We start from the raw sequence: 15,431 nt of genomic DNA on the forward strand, positions 1-15,431 counted from the left end.
TAGACGCAAAATATGACGAAATGAAATTTTGGCTGCAACCAACATTATCAATATGTGACGTGAAAAGAGGCTTTCTATACGACTCTAAAACAAAACGGGAGTCTATCTGATACAGCGCTAAATGAAGTCTATTCTCCGCTCAACTCTTGTAGCACCATGGTGGTATACGTGTCTGCATCTCGGGTAATGTTTTGGATATTCAACCGATTCTCCAGCGCATCGGACACGCCTTCAATAACCTCGCGCTCCTCCATGGCGTCGGCCATGAGACGCACCTCGTGGGTCCAGTAGGCATCGCTTCGCTCACGAAGCTCAGTGTCGCGCTGGGTTGTGTTCTTGATGATGCCGAGTGCGCTGATCTTGCTCTTGGCGACGTGCAGCGCACGGTTGACGTTTTCCACTCGCTCGGCGGGGGTCGGCAGCTGGACAAAGGCGCGGTTCGTGGCAGAGAGGTAGATGGCGTAGCCGAGGACCGCGTCAAAGGCGGCCAAGCCCAAGAGCCGCACGGTACGGGCCCCCCAGTAGAAGGCATCGACCTCACCGAGACGCAGCGCGCGCGCATTGACCTGGTAGTTGTAGTTGCTCAGGAACCAGACGTCGGCCGCCGCCATGCCGCCGGCGGCGAGGGTGGCCCAGCCGCGCCACTGGCGGCCGTAGCGGCCGGTCCACGAGGGGCTGGTGACGAACGCGACGGCGAAGAAGTTGGCGAGGTGCACCCACAGCAGCGCCGGGAGCGCGTAGTACAGGTAGCTCTTTGGCTCCTCGACGTTGCAGAACGGGCAGCCGGCGAGGACGGCGGGGCCGAACTGCAGGTACAGCAGGCGGCTCTCGAGGTTGACGAACTTGCCGCGGAGGGCCGCGTCGGTTTCCGTGAGCGCGCCGCCGGACCGCAGCGCGGCGACGCGGTTGAACAGCACGTCGGTCGGGATCTGCAGCCGGCTCTCGGTCTGCCGGAAGATGTTCTCGGGGACAAAGGGTGGGAGCGTCGCGAGCACGAGCGCCGCGACGAAGAGGACGACGAGTACGAGGGCGTAACCGATGGCGCGCGGGACGGGGCGCACCGTCACGCCGGCCGACTGAGAAGCGTTCTTGCTCGAGCGGTAGTATGATATGGCTCGGGGGATGGCGATGGGGCCAAAGAAGAGGAGGAGAGACTTGATCCTGGTGATGGGCGTTAGCTACCTAGATCCATCATGCACAGTACAGACGAGCAAACGAAAGAGCGCCAGCGTACGTTCCCCAGGGAATAGCCATGATGGGCAGACTGACGCGCCAGTTGCACGCAGCTCGGTTGCGGATGTTCTGCGTCAACGCTTGGGTGTAAATCGGCTAGTGTCGTTTGTATTGGTTCCGTAACCCGAATGTTCGTCCAAGAGAAATGTGTTCTCTCCGAACAGCCCATTGACGTCGCCCAAGTTAACCAGCCAGGTGGCGTTAGCGCCAGGTACAAGGGCACCGCAGCCACCCCCACCATGTATCACCTTGAGAATTAAGCCGCGTCATGTTTGCAGTCGCACAGATATCACCGATTTTCTACCATGATGTAGGCGAAAATTCGGTATGTGTTGGTCACTATTCTTGAAATGTGAGACAGGTTTAGAATCGGAAAATAGTGTGCATCAGCTCACAACTTGCTGGGACGGCGCGGCGGCGAGGGTTGGTTTACCAGTAGTCCATGGAATACTGGTATTGAGAGGAAGAAGAGTCACCAAAAGACATCAGAGATATGGAAAGAAAAGGATAGCGTATTTGGCTACAAGAAGCTGTAGTTATGACGCATTGGTAGTGCACGACAATGCTATGCAGCATGAATTATATGTTCGGGCACTCCCTTGACTGCAGTGTCATTTTGCTCCCTCGAACAGTAGCTAGGTACCTTACTTAGTAGTTAGGTAAGTAAGTAAGTAAAAGTGACCCAACTCTGCCCTACTTATTACTGCCATTGATTTGGGCCAGAATTCAAGCCCCCAGACTACCTAGACGCCAGGTCACAACTAAATGCGGACTATCAAACTCGTAGTTTGAACCTTTCTTTTGACAGTTGGCGCTTGGACTCGCACGGCCCGTCAAATAGGGGGGAAAGATATCAACACAAACGTCAACTAAAACATCGAGTATCCGGCTCGGCGTATCATTACTACCACCGATCTGCGAGTGGCCTCCCGTCATATATGATATGGTCATCAAACATGTTTGCGACCCGACGGATTCTTGAATCGGCCCACCAATGTCTCTGGAACAGCGGCCAATACCACAGAGCCGCCTCCCGAGACAGGCAAACGAGCCGTTCGCTAGTCTCATCTAGTCTCATCTAGCTGGCAGTAGATGCGATATGATTTTCCAATATATACCTAGCACGGACGTCGTGCCTGCCGCCGCCGTCTGCCCAAGCAGCTCATCCCACATAGACACTTGAAATACCTCTCTAGAATCAATCCACCATGGCTGTCGACCCGACGCATTTCCTTTCCGGCCGCAAAGTTGTCGTTTGTGGCGCCGGCCTTGGCGGCCTAAGCTTTGTCCTATCCCTCTTCAAGTACTGGGACGCCGCCGTCCCGGCGCCCGAGGTCATCCTCGTCGACGCCGACGGCCGCGAAGAGAGCATCAAGCGCGGTCTCTACGACCTGCAGCTCAACGCAGATACGGAGGATTCCGCGCTCGTTGGGCTCCGCGACCTGGGCCTTTTCGACGCCGTGCTAGCGCAGGCCGTAACGCAGAACAACCCAGATGCCACCATGCACGTGTGGGACAAGTCGTGGAAGTCGATCACGACCATCAAGCCCAAGCTCGCCCCGGGCTTCTCCACGGGCGGCGTTCGCATCCGCCGCGGCGACCTCGTCGCCCTCCTAGTCGAGGCCGTCGAGGCGCGCACCAAGATCTCCTGGGGGACCTCGGTGCAGGACGCCAAGCGGCTGCCCGACGGCACGCTGCGTGTGTCGCTGTTGGACAAGGCTTCGGGCGCCGCGTCGCAGCAGGAGTGCGACCTGGTCGTGGCCGCCGACGGCGACGAGAGCACCCTCCGTAAAATCTTCCGCCCGGCAGACGTGACCAAGCTCACCGGCCACGTCGCCATAGGCGGCCAGGTGGACTTTGGAAACCGGACCAGCGCGCCCGCGCCGCTGACGAGCGACTTTGGCATCACGGTCGGCGGCGACGGGGTCGCGTCTGCGGTCGTCCAGCTCAACAACGACGGCAAGCTGCTGTGGTCCGTGTTCAAAGAGGAGAAGACGCCGCGTGCCGCCTACGACAACGCCGATGCCGCGGCGTTTCGGGCGCTCATGGACGAGGCGCGCGCATCGTCCAAGAGCATCGCGGAGCCACTGCCCACGCTCATCGGCCAGACCAAGCAGGAGACGAGCTTCGCGCGGCCGGTGCGCGAGCGTGACGCCTTTGGCCACGATGCGCACGAGCTGCGCGGCATCGTTTTCATCGGCGATTCCAACCGCTTCGTCAGCGTGTACATGAACAACGGCGGCACCCTGGCCATCCGTGACGGCATCAACCTGGCGCAGGAGCTCGTTGCCCAGGCGTCCCTCGAGGCGGCCACGGCGGCGTACGACAAGGCGGCGCTGGCGCGCAGCACCAAGTCCCTCAAGGCGGGCCGGCAGACGATGAACACTGCGCATCTGAGCGGCTGGAAATGGGGCGTGGCCAAGACGGCCTTGTCGGCTGGCAGTTTTCTTTCCGGCAACTAATTCTTTATTATGATACGGTTGCTCTTTCGCGGCACAAGGTTAAATACTAGAGATGGGATGCAGCACATATGGAATAGACGAATATCATGCAAATCATTCTCATTCATTCTCACCATGCTGTGCTCAGTCATGGCGCTTGAGGCATGTGCGTTTTGGGTATATATATCAGACTAGTAATCATACAGTTTCATGTGAGGCCGGTCTTGAGTAGAACGTAAAAAAGAAAATGGTAGCAGCGTCACAGCATACTCTATATCCAGCCAGCCGTGCGCAATATGTCGAGCGCCACCTCCTTGACCTCCCTCTGGTCGGTCGGCACGCGGCGCGCCCACCCGCCGACCTGGCTCTCCAGCACGCCCGCCATGCGCCTGCTGCTGGCGAGCAGCTGGGGCAGCTCCGAGCCGACCTCGCGCTGCTTGAGCCTCCTCTCGGCGAGCGCGTCCGGGACCTGCAGGATAAAGGCCCTGGCGGTGACGGACGCCGGGGGCATCATGCGGCCGTCCTTGCCGCCGAGGCGGGGCGGCGAGGGCGGCGACTGGACGTGGTGCAGCGTCGGGATGGAGGCGGTGACGCGGCGCAGCGTGCGCGTGATGCGCTCCGTCTCGAGCACGGCGGCGGTGCCCGAGACGATGAGGCGGTCGACGCCGCGCAGGTGGTAGTAGTTGGACCACAGCGCCGCGAGGTTGGCGAGGAGCATGTCGGCGCCGCCCTCGGCGGGGAACATGGCGTCAAGGTTGTCGCCGTCAATGTGCGCGTGGCGGATCTCGAGGCGCTTGAGCTGCTCCGACATTTCGTTGGCCGTGGACGTCTTGCCCGAACCGGCGCGGCCCGAGACGATGATGAGGCGGACTTCCATACTTTCTCGACGAGTCTGCAATGCATGCAATGTAATGCGTTATGTATGTATGTTGGCGCACCTCTTGTTTTTTTTTTTCGTCAAGGTGAGTGCGGGGAGTTGGCGAGGCTGACATGATGGATATCCTCTTTTATATATGGATGCATGTTGTTCAGGGTACCGTAACAGGGCTCGAGATGATTTGCTGGATTGAGACGTGCTGATTACACGGCCTTGTGACTCATATAAAAAGTTCCTCTGTTCATCCTTTGATATGTCGACGGCTACGAGTTGAAGTCCCAAGGCTGTGAAACAAAGGCGTGAATTCGTCAGCTCCCGCCCCGAAGATCCGAGCCGTGTTGAGCGGTGCCCGTTGCGGCTTCAAGGCGTCGGATGCGAGCTAACCACCGAATTGGTCCTTCACGGTCGGCGTCGTCTCTCCCCCAGCGGGCAGCTTCGCGCTTCCGGAGACAGTGACCGAGCGCCGATTCGGGTTATGTCTAAGTGCATATTGCCCGAGTTTTCCTACCTTGATATTGCGCTGCCGCCATAGACTAGTATTGGACTTCTTAATCCCGATGCTGTCTGCGGTTTGTTTCAGTCCCATTCTTACTTGGTATTAATCTTTCTCGCGAGCCTAGCATGACGACTGCGGTTTGGCTTGGCTTGGCTTGGATACCTACTTAGGCAGTCCTGCCGTGGCTCGCCGGGCATGCATTTATGCGAGGTTTGCGCCGCGATAGCTAGGCGAGATCCACACCATACGTAGGCCAGCTCCAAACTTTTCTTCTCCCAGGCGTTTTCAATCCTTCAATTTCTCAACCAGCAAGCTTCACTTTGGCGCTCCTTTTCTTTGCTTGGAAATTTTTTGCCAGTTTGCTGAACTCTACGACTACATTTTAGATGCCTTCAATACGAATTCTCTTTTCATCTGTCCCGCTACCTCGTCTGCACCGTGACGCACAGTTTTCCACATGGCACTTTCGAAGCTTTGGCGATCTTTTTTCCCGTGGTCGCTAGAGTCAATATGCTTGCCTAGATCGACCCCAAATACCCTGCCAAGGGTTATTCTCTATCGTGTTACAAAGTCTCGTCTTCTACAATGATGAACTTTGCGTCAAATTAAGGGAGATACATATCGGTCCAACCATCGTAGTCTCGTCAAATTTTTTGCATAAAAAATTTACTTCTATTTCGTAGTCATTTTCATACATTTGGCATGTCTTCAGTCCATGCCAGGGTATCTCTACTCTCGTTTACGCCTTTTTCTTGGTCTCCTTCTCGCTGCTCGTCGCGGCACCGGTTGTCGTGCCTGCCTTTTCGCTGCCAGCCTTTATCGGGACTTCCTTGGCCTTGCCGGGTGCTGCCGTGCCCGTCTTGGACGACATGAGTAGCTGAAAAAATCCGCGGAGCATATCGCTCACGAGCACAATGACTGTCGTGCAGGCCAGCTGCCACGAGGCGATGCTGACGCTACCCAGAGGGCCGCGCGGAAAGGAAATGATCCATTCTGCGTAGTAGGGGAACCAGCCGTGCGGCAGCCAGAACATGGGCTCCTTGGCGTACCAGAAGGGCAGAATGTATTGCGGTGCTCGGGTTAGGAGGAATCGGACGGCGCTGAGATACTTGTCGAAGCCGGCACGTGAGGCTTCCAAGCCTTTCTCTTTGGGCCAGTTAGTATCGAACATTCTTTTATTGGGGGAGCTCGCCACCGCCTGAGAACGCGAGCATATATGTTGCGGTTGCTTCTTCCACTCACTTTGTCTTTCAAGCTGGTCTAGCAGCTTGTCATGCTGACGGCGAATCTTGGCCCATTTCGCAAACTCGTCCTGACTACTGGTAGCGTTGAGCTCGCGACGGACTTTGAGGTATTCGGCCTGCGTCTTGCGTTGTTCGGCAGCAGTCTTGGCCGTCGGAACGGGGAGGTAGTTGATGGCCGTCCAGATCTGCCATTCGCGCCCTTGTTAGCCTTGTGTTCCGTTCGTCTGTCGTTTCGCTCGTTGTGTTGCAGTCCGTAAGAACCTACCAGATCATTGAGGACTGTGGCGCCCACAAGGTTAATGACATGAACAACCACTTCAACGACGAAGATGACGATCAGGAGGGACGGCATCTTTTTGCTTCCAATTGTGCACGGGCACGTGAGAGACGACAAATCGTGGGTTTGGCGATTATGGCAGGCGTCTCGCTGGCGGGATGGGAGCTCAAGCAGATGCCCGAGTGGCCACTAGGCCGTTGGCCGCCCGCGTACCTCCAACTAGCATAACCCCGACAGTGTGCATGTGCAGGAAGTCCCACACACCACACATGGGGTGGTGTTTACCCTACAGCTGTGTTTTCACATTCGAATCTCCAACTTGATGGCTCATCAAGAGTCATACCTACTAGGTGGAAAAAAATGTCAAGGGCCCTATGTCCCAGTATCAAAGAGGCTTTGAATAGCGGAGACCACGCACCTATATATCGGTCTGTAGCAGATGTGCTATCCACGCGCGAGGATACACTACTTGACATTGAAGTGCTAGGTCCAAGCCATGTGCTGCCCTCAGGAATATATGTCTTGCGCGATGGTAACGCGATAGCGATACCAAAAGTTAACATCTTGAGGGCCTTCATGCCAGCATACAAGATACTCAAGGACCACATCAGCAGCCAAAACGAGGCGCCAGATGAGCTTCTACAAGCTACATCCGTCATTCTGCTATTGGACCCGGAGCATATGACAGCCGCCAATGCTCGAAAACGGTATTTACAACACATGAAGGAGAAGAACTCAGAAGAAACAGACGCTGCTATAGATAAAGAGCTTTATTTCACAGACAGCTTGCTCACCAGCCGTCTGCATCGCCATACCAAGTCACCAACGCTCTGGGGTCACAGACAGTGGCTTCTAGAGCTGTGCATCGACAGGCAAAGACCAGCTGCAGACAGCCTTTCAGCTGCCCTAGAAAAGCTCATATTCGTATCTGCAGAGAGACACCCACGCAATTACTACGCGTGGTGTCACGCACGATACCTACTCGGCACGGCCGAGCCCCAACGGCCTGGCACCACGGCGGGAGAAGACGCGGGAGTAAGGCAACAAAGCTCGGACACGTTGGAGACATTGACAGAGACGGTCAAGAGGTGGTGCTTCAGTCATCCAGACGACACGTCCGGGTGGTCATTTCTCACGGTACTCGTCGCGCGGCACGCGCGCGCGGCAGCACCCGCGCTATTCTCCGAGACACTCGGCCTCGCAGAGGCGTTCTCGTGGAGGGGCGAGTCGGTGTGGTACTTTCTGCGCAACATGCTGCGAAGAGACTGGCTGCAAGACGGTCATAGAGACGAGTTTGGCCGGGTGCTCGCGCTGGTGCATGGGAAAGTGGCCGAGCCTGGGGACCTAGACGACAGGGTCCTGGAGCATATGCAGGAGTGGACGGAATTGTACGCTGAGTTGGGCTGATGATCAGCAGGGGCACGAATACGCAGGAAATGAAGCGCGAAGATATTGAATAGAACAAAAATCACACTTCAAGACCAATGGAAACATTCAAGTTCATTGGTACATGTATAGCCCGGCTTATGATGCAGATGCGTCGGCGAAAACCTACAAGAGTGGCTCTTGGCCCGTCCGCCGGAGTCAAACCCCGTGTATTCAATGAGACGTATGAGAGAAATAGTGTGCCATTTCTACATACCCGTACAAGTTGAGCAATGGTTACCGGCGGCAGTTCTCTCGTGGCCAGCACAGCATTCCTGTCAGGGTCCAACACCAGCATTCCTCCGAGGTCTGGCAGCCGCGAATCTCTTGAAAGCCGGCGGGGTATGAAAGAACTTTGCCAACATAGTGTCCCTGCTAGCAAGGAAGAGCCGGTTTTCCTTGCCCGATGCTGTGAACGCTGCTACTGATACTACCAGTTGGCAGTAGAGCACTGGCTACCCATGCCACAGAGGAGCGCACTGTGCCGGCGCGAACGACAGCCAGTCATTTAAAAAGGGGCAAGGGTCAATAGCATGGCCGATAAGCATTGCCAATAGAAGGCATGGAGCACACCGTACAATGACGGAACATGATATATGCGGACAGTATTCAATGCGAAATAGCTACGGGTTACATGCCCTATAAATGAAATGGAGCGGCTGATGAGCAGAGGCTTCGATGGACGCCGTGGTAGTTTTCTGGGCTACTCTTGTGTGCCTATGGGCAAGCAGGATTGCTGCGCCTTCTGCGAGCCAATAAAATGACGAACGCCAGGTATTGATCACTTACTGCATGTGCAAAATACTCTCCTGTCAAGAAAGATGGGTTATCAGGGGCAATAGGCCAGGCCTCGGTTAGGCAATGGCTAATTAGGCCATCTATGACTCTGCTTACCATTGCCAGGGCAAAGGAAATGAGGTTCACCTCGACGCTCCCATATTCGAAACCAAGAACACTGGGATAAGCCGGAGTACGCAGTATCCTGTTGTCGTTTTTTTCCCTACCCAGTATATGGAGATGGTGGACGAGCTGAGATTGGCGACCAGCTGCTCACTAGATGACTAGGTAGTAAGTTCGCCGCGCCCAGGGTCGTCTTTAGAATGGGATGGATGTAGGGGGACCACTGCACACAGCCTGGATCTGAAAGAGACTGAAACATAGGCAGTCACTAACGAAAATGGACCCTCTGAGAAGGCCAATTACTTGAATGAAAGGCTGCGCCTTGATTTCTGCGACATTTCACATTGCAGATGCCAGTCACCAGTGTACGTGTTGGCCAAGTATCCTTGCCCAGTTGTCGCCAAGTTACTGGGTACGGAGCAGGAGACACGACGTGGATCCATACCGCGCAACAAGACTGAGTACTCAAGAGAGTCGGGCAAGTCGGGTTATTCAGCTTTTTCAGGTACAACTTGAAACAACAGGAGGCTTGTCAGGTGGACAGGTGACTCGTGTCGCGGGCCAAGGATAAGGCCGGCCGGTGCTAGTATCGAGTACTCCGTACTGCTGTTGATTCTCAGTGGGTGACCGAGAATAATCTCTGACCAACAACGACAGCATGTTTGCACTGGTTCCACAACCCCCTGCTTGAATCATGGGCCAGATACGGCATCGGATGAAGAGCGCCACACAAGGGAGAAAGCCAAGGGATTCTCTTGCAGTGCTGCGCGCCTTGGTGGACGCGTGGAGGCAGTGGCAGGTTGTGCCACCTAATACGATTGAGTGAAGACTCTCCCACTCGACCGTTGAATCATGCGATTTCTTTTTGTTTCCACAGATGAAAGCATCAATACGGAGGCCTGACCGTGCTCACTAGCGGGTGCATGTCTTGAATGCCCGTATAGCTAGTGAAGAAATGTTGTGCAGAATCGGTTGACATGCATACTCAGGGGAGCAAAGAAGCAAAAATGGGACAGAGAAGCACAATCGCCCAATTACCCGCCCTTCTTGATTCGAACCGAGATCCAATGGCGAGATTTTGCTTTGGACACTCAAAGCCCACTAATGAGCTACGTCAAATATGAATAGAGGATGAGCACCTTAGTAGTGAGTGAGTGACGGGCCGTGATCGACGCAAGCGAGTTGGCAGAGAGATCAAAGGCGGCTCGTTCGTTTTCTGCCTGGCTGGTAACACTAGCGAGTGAACCACTCGATCTGTTTGATAATTCATTACAGGGAACTCCCTGCCAACCTTGCTGTCTGGGCCGTGCTTGGCTGGAGGTGGCGAAGGCGGTAGCCCACAGTGTCCCACCGAGGCGTCACCATTGCGGAGCTTTTGCTGCGGACCGGCGTCCAATTATGCCCCAGACAGATCGGTATTGGCTGGTTACTTACGGAGTACTTATAGTACGAATGAGGGGCGTGCGAGCGAGCGCCTCGTCTCCCTATTTACTTTTTTTTCTCGGGTATTGATGATGCTGCGATGTTGCTTGTCCGAGCTCGTCTTTTGCGCCGTGAGTGGTGATTGACAGACTTGGAGATGAGCGGCTCTGCAGGGGTGCACGGGGCTGCGAGCCTTGATCTGGACTGCATAAAGACCAGGCCTAGACCCTCAAATTGCGTGCCAAAAAAGGGCTGCAAGTACCGAGCGATGGCACTTTGGGCTGGCGGAAGTGCCGGATAATTTGGGGATTGTGTGTCTGTGCTGCAATGGCATTGATCTATATCTAAAGGTGCGCGGCGGCAAGGTGAGGCTGGATCTGGCTTGACAGGCACCCGGGAAGAATGGCGGGAGCTGCACAGAATAATCTGTACCTCTGTGATCCGTAGACAGTGTTTGCATGCCTGCTTGACTGGCAAACTGGGTATCGTGGTGGCAGGCTATAGATGAGTACGGATACTGATACTCGGTATGGTCCGATGGATGGTCGCTGGTCCACAAACTACTTCAAGCGTGTTTTGCAAGTGCCAGTAGCGTGATGGTCATGGCCGACGCGACTTGGCGAGACGGCGACAGCTAAAGGAGAGGGAGGAATTATGGGATGTGGTGCATTGTCGAAAGGAGGAGCACGAGTCAAAGAAGTGGGTGGCAGGACTGTCGGCTGTGGCTATACTGAGTACCTCGACCCTCACAGCAAGTAAGTACTTGTCGCCCTACCTCAGAGCCTACTAAGGCACCTACCTCGAGACTTATTAACAACAGACTAGCAGCAATGATGAAACCTGGAGAGGATGCCGACTAATGACTTGCAAACAAAGATGCAAAAATATATATATATATATATATATATGGTACCTACTCAGGGGCTAGATATTGTTTTTCGTCGGTGAGATTACCCCCTCTCGTGAACATATCAGGCTGTCCGCCTTTGCTATAGCTATAGTCGTCCCGAGGGCGGGCGATTTAGCGCCGCGCCGCGCCAACATGACAGTGGCGGGTGGCCGCAGGTCAGCACGTTTCCTCCCCTGTCAGGCCCGCTCATTAGCTTCAGGGGGCTGCATGGGGACTGCCCGGGTTCCGTACTCGGTGATCTGTAGGTAAGTTCTTGTCGGCGCGTCGGTCATGGACTGTAGGTACTCAGTGAGTAGTAGGGACGTGGTACTGAGGTACTGAGTAAGTACCTATGAAGGAACTTGAACCTCCACCTACCTCCCTTTGACCTCTGGAAATCCATCCCGAGCAAGTGAGTCGTTCACACAGCAGAGCCAGCCACCCGTCGTTCCTTTGGGTACTATGCACCTAGGAAGCCATGCCAGTGGCCTAGAAACCGTCAAGAACTGGATGCCTCAATCGCAGCCATCCACGTTTTCCTTGCAAAAGAATAACTTAGTTGGATGGTTGGAAAACCCACTGTTTGAATGTCCGTAGGAGCCCACTGTAATAGCTCGCTGGAGCAGCTCGTAATGCGCAGATCCTCCACTCCTGACCAGCCAACCAAACAGAACAGATCCAGACCATCAAACCATCCAGAGGCCAGCCGGCGACGCCAGACAACCACGCTGCCTACTTACTTCAGTACTTACCTGGCTTGCTCCCCTAAGTCACTCCTGCTCCCCTATCAGTACTCCCCCTCGCTCACCCCACCCCAATCCAATTCTCCTTTACTTAGGTACTCTGAACCTCGAAAGACTCGATCAGTTTCCCATTCGTCACCACCAATCCCGGTCTCTCCTATCTTCATATTCCTCTTCCTCCCCCTCTTCCCTTTTCCTCTTCTTCTGTCTCATCACGCCTCTCGTTCGGATTGCCCTTCTTTTGCCTTGCTTTCCGTTCCTACTGTTCGTGCTGGGCCACCTTCGCAGCCCACTCTCCTGGCACTTGTCTGCTCCGTCGGTCCTCCAGCTTCCCGCTTGCTTTTTTCCACTCTGCTGTTTTTCTCTGTCGTTGTTCTTTTTTCCTTTTCCTCTGTCTTGTTTGCGTCATCGTGTCGGTCTTTATTACTTCCCAAATTATTACGCCTCCTTTGCAAAAGCGTTGCTGTCTGATTTCGTTCTTTGGCCCTCCGTAGCCCTGCTTCTTCACTTCTGTCCTCCTTCGAACACAACCCTCGACCTCGATTCCACCCGACGACCTTGATACCCATTATCTCTCGCTTCAGCTATATTCTCTTTGGCTTCCAATAAGCAATGATATCTCGCCCGCGCTGTCCTGTTCGCGCCTAATCTCATAGGTGCACGTTGGCACTGTACGTGCTTGCTACTATCTATCTATATCCATCAACCCTCGATTCGCCATTTCAAGTCAAGAGCCGACACCGATACTTAGAGCCGCTTCTTTGAACATTGATTACACTAGTGCTCAATTTTGTCCCATACTGCATTTGCCTTCGCATTCTCTCCGGCAGAACGCGCAAGCAGACGCATCTCTGGCCACGAATCGAGCCGCTATGCAGCTTGTCCCGACCCTCGTCTGCCTAGCATTATGGTCTAGCTCAGCGAATGCTTTTTACCCATACAAGCCAGAATGGTTAAAGTCTGATTCTGAAAGCGAGGCCAAGAGGGCTACTTCAATCGATGACTCGGAAGGCCTCGCCTTTGAGATTCATCAGCGCCAGGGCGTGGTACATCCCCCTTTTCCGCCCAAGCAAGTCTGACAGCTAACAGTCATTCTCTCTAGCCTGTCGCGTCACAAGAGGCTGCACGCCTCGCTGGAAAATACAATGGTCATGTAGCGCTCACTCGCCGCGGAAACGATTACACCGTCGTCAGCGCGACTACTCCTACCACCAGTGACGCCGCCGGCGTTAATCAAGATGGAACCGACTTCTCATACTTTATTCAGGTAGCGCTTGGGTCTAAAAAAACCAAGTTCTACATGTTGATCGACACGGGAGCTGGCTCCAGTTGGGTTATGGGGTCGGACTGCTCCAGCGCTGCGTGCGCCAAACACGACACATTCGGCGCCTCTCAGTCCAATACCCTCACCGCCAGCGACAAGGAATTCAACGTGGCTTACGGGTCCGGCAACGTCAGTGGAAAGCTTGTTACTGATACTATCTCCGTTGCCGGCATGAGCACCAAGTTTGAATTCGGCCTGGCTTCCAAGACCTCGGAGCAGTTCAAGGATTTCGCCTTTGACGGCATTCTCGGCCTTTCCGTCGGCAGTGGAGCAAGCGGCAACTTTCTCACCACCCTGACCAAATCCGGCTCCATCAAGTCTAACGTCTTTTCTGTTGCTCTAAGCCGTGCTGCTGACGGAGCTACCAATGGTGAAATCAAATTCGGCGGCACGAACTCGGTCAAATATACTGGTGATATTACATACAATTCACTGGCCTCCGAGAAAAAAGAATGGGCCATCAACCTCGACGATATGTCTTTCGATGGCAAGAAAGCTGGTGTTGGCGGCAAATTGGCATACATCGATACTGGCACCACCTATATTTTTGCGCCCTCGGCTGTTACCGACAAGCTCCATGCCGTCATTGCTGGTTCAAGTAAGGAGGGCAATTCCTATAGTGTCCCTTGCGACACTACAAAGCCCATTACTGTCACCTTTTCCGGTGTTGATTACGAAATTCCTGCCAAGGATTGGGTCTCACGCAAGAACCAGGACGGGCACTGTATGAGTAATATCTACGGCCAGGAAGTTGTCAAAAACTCTTGGCTCATGGGTGCCACGTTTTTGAAAAACGTCTATGCCGTCTTTGACAAGGATGGCGATAGAATAGGTAGGGCCTCTGCATTACGCTTGAGAGAGATGGACTGACATTCGCATAGGATTTGCAAAGACCGCTGGTCCGGGTGATTCGACCTCTTCTCATTCTTCTTCTGCTACTCCCACAGGTTCCTCGTCAGTGCTTCCATCATCATCTTTGTCGTCGTCATCTACAGACCCAGCTTCTAACTCTGCTGTCCCCACGAGCAGCTCCTCTACTTCGGCCACCAAGCCATCTCTGGGGCTCACTGGCCAGGAGTCCACTACTGTTGGAGCTTCCGGCAGCTCAACTGCGTCGGGGGCCGATCCTACAAAGACTGGCGACAAGGGCAGCGGAGCTGTGTCCGGGCTGTGCACTCAAGGCGCACACCTCGCCTCCGTTGTTGTCGGTGTCGCCGCTCTTCTCTTATTAGTATAAATCATAATTATTTCGAAAATTGATAAAAGGGAATCAGATACGTCGCTTCAGCTCCTAGGTGGAGCACGGTTGGGTCAAGGCACATAGGATACTCTTGGGGAAATCTGACGCTGGATATTTGAAATGTCAGGCAGGCGATGCAATACAATGCAGCCCAATACAATGCAGCTAGCCAGACCTGCCGCCCACAGATGACATTTGGATCATTTACAGGCTTTTAATACACACAATTTGGAGCGCCAAATCCAACCTACCCTTATATGGAGACTATATTTTCGACAGAATCTGCTAGATGATGGATATTCAATGAGGTAGGCTCAGAGGATGCACCTAGCCAGTCACCCAGATATTTGTAGGCCCGGGTCTGAATTATGAAGGTAAGAGCTGTGTTCCTCGATTGACAGAGAATCTGGAAGTTCATTGCTATACTCCGCAATATTTCATGCCCAGATACCTTGCAGCCAGGGCTTTATCGCACGGTTGACGGCAGCAATCTTCCGCCCTGTGAATTGAGCGACGAGAGGCTGTGTAGTCGTCTGTATTCACTAGGCGTGTATACGATGTGACCTGGTAGAAAGATTGCGGCGATGTCCCAGGCTTGCTCACAAGGTCTGCCATCCCCGCCCTTGCACACGGCAACCTTTCCGAGATAACGTTGTGTATGAGCAGATCCGGATCAAGGTCTTACTTGACCGAATGTCTACTTACTCATTTATGGACTATTGGGGGTTTGTCCTCATAATAAGTGTTGCGATCTGCTCGGGTATGAAGAGTAGAAGTATATAGCACAACAGGTGCAAGTCTTAGGACATAATAGCAACCGAAAGGATGAGAAGAATATAAGTCTGAAATGCACTAGCTCTATTTTATAATATCTGTAAAATCGGAAAATCGTTAAAAGCAGATACTCACATACAATCTAC

General features: G+C 54.0%; 6 protein-coding genes across 6 annotated transcripts; 3 read left to right on the top strand and 3 right to left on the bottom strand.

The window, feature by feature from the left end:
- Window positions 1-128: 128 nt before the first annotated feature.
- V2A60_005408 (uncharacterized protein) lies at window positions 129-1,254 on the bottom strand (the record flags this gene model as incomplete). Its single annotated transcript, XM_083256720.1, has 2 exons — window positions 129-1,161; window positions 1,235-1,254. 2 exons carry the CDS (start codon window positions 1,252-1,254, stop codon window positions 129-131), a joined length of 1,053 nt encoding a protein of 350 aa, XP_083112846.1.
- A 1,187-nt stretch (window positions 1,255-2,441) lies between these two features.
- Window positions 2,442-3,695, top strand: V2A60_005409 (FAD-dependent oxidoreductase; the record flags this gene model as incomplete). The annotated part of the gene is made up of 1 exon (XM_083256721.1): window positions 2,442-3,695. One exon carries the CDS (start codon window positions 2,442-2,444, stop codon window positions 3,693-3,695), a length of 1,254 nt encoding a protein of 417 aa, XP_083112847.1.
- A 250-nt stretch (window positions 3,696-3,945) lies between these two features.
- On the bottom strand, window positions 3,946-4,551 carry V2A60_005410 (uncharacterized protein; the record flags this gene model as incomplete). The annotated part of the gene is made up of 1 exon (XM_083256722.1): window positions 3,946-4,551. One exon carries the CDS (start codon window positions 4,549-4,551, stop codon window positions 3,946-3,948), a length of 606 nt encoding a protein of 201 aa, XP_083112848.1.
- A 1,235-nt stretch (window positions 4,552-5,786) lies between these two features.
- V2A60_005411 (GET complex subunit GET1) lies at window positions 5,787-6,643 on the bottom strand (the record flags this gene model as incomplete). The annotated part of the gene is made up of 3 exons (XM_083256723.1): window positions 5,787-6,193; window positions 6,290-6,476; window positions 6,557-6,643. 3 exons carry the CDS (start codon window positions 6,641-6,643, stop codon window positions 5,787-5,789), a joined length of 681 nt encoding a protein of 226 aa, XP_083112849.1.
- A 501-nt stretch (window positions 6,644-7,144) lies between these two features.
- V2A60_005412 (uncharacterized protein) lies at window positions 7,145-8,028 on the top strand (the record flags this gene model as incomplete). The annotated part of the gene is made up of 2 exons (XM_083256724.1): window positions 7,145-7,956; window positions 7,986-8,028. The coding sequence occupies 2 exons, from the start codon at window positions 7,145-7,147 to the stop codon at window positions 8,026-8,028; spliced, it is 855 nt and encodes a 284-aa protein (XP_083112850.1).
- Window positions 8,029-12,819: 4,791 nt separating this feature from the next.
- V2A60_005413 (aspartic peptidase domain-containing protein) lies at window positions 12,820-14,508 on the top strand (the record flags this gene model as incomplete). The annotated part of the gene is made up of 3 exons (XM_083256725.1): window positions 12,820-12,993; window positions 13,050-14,103; window positions 14,153-14,508. 3 exons carry the CDS (start codon window positions 12,820-12,822, stop codon window positions 14,506-14,508), a joined length of 1,584 nt encoding a protein of 527 aa, XP_083112851.1.
- Between the last annotated feature and the right edge of the window lie 923 nt (window positions 14,509-15,431).

This window comes from Cordyceps javanica, chromosome 3 (assembly GCF_051103115.1).
Source record: "Cordyceps javanica chromosome 3, complete sequence".
In the NCBI taxonomy this organism is placed as follows: Eukaryota; Fungi; Ascomycota; class Sordariomycetes; order Hypocreales; family Cordycipitaceae; genus Cordyceps; species Cordyceps javanica.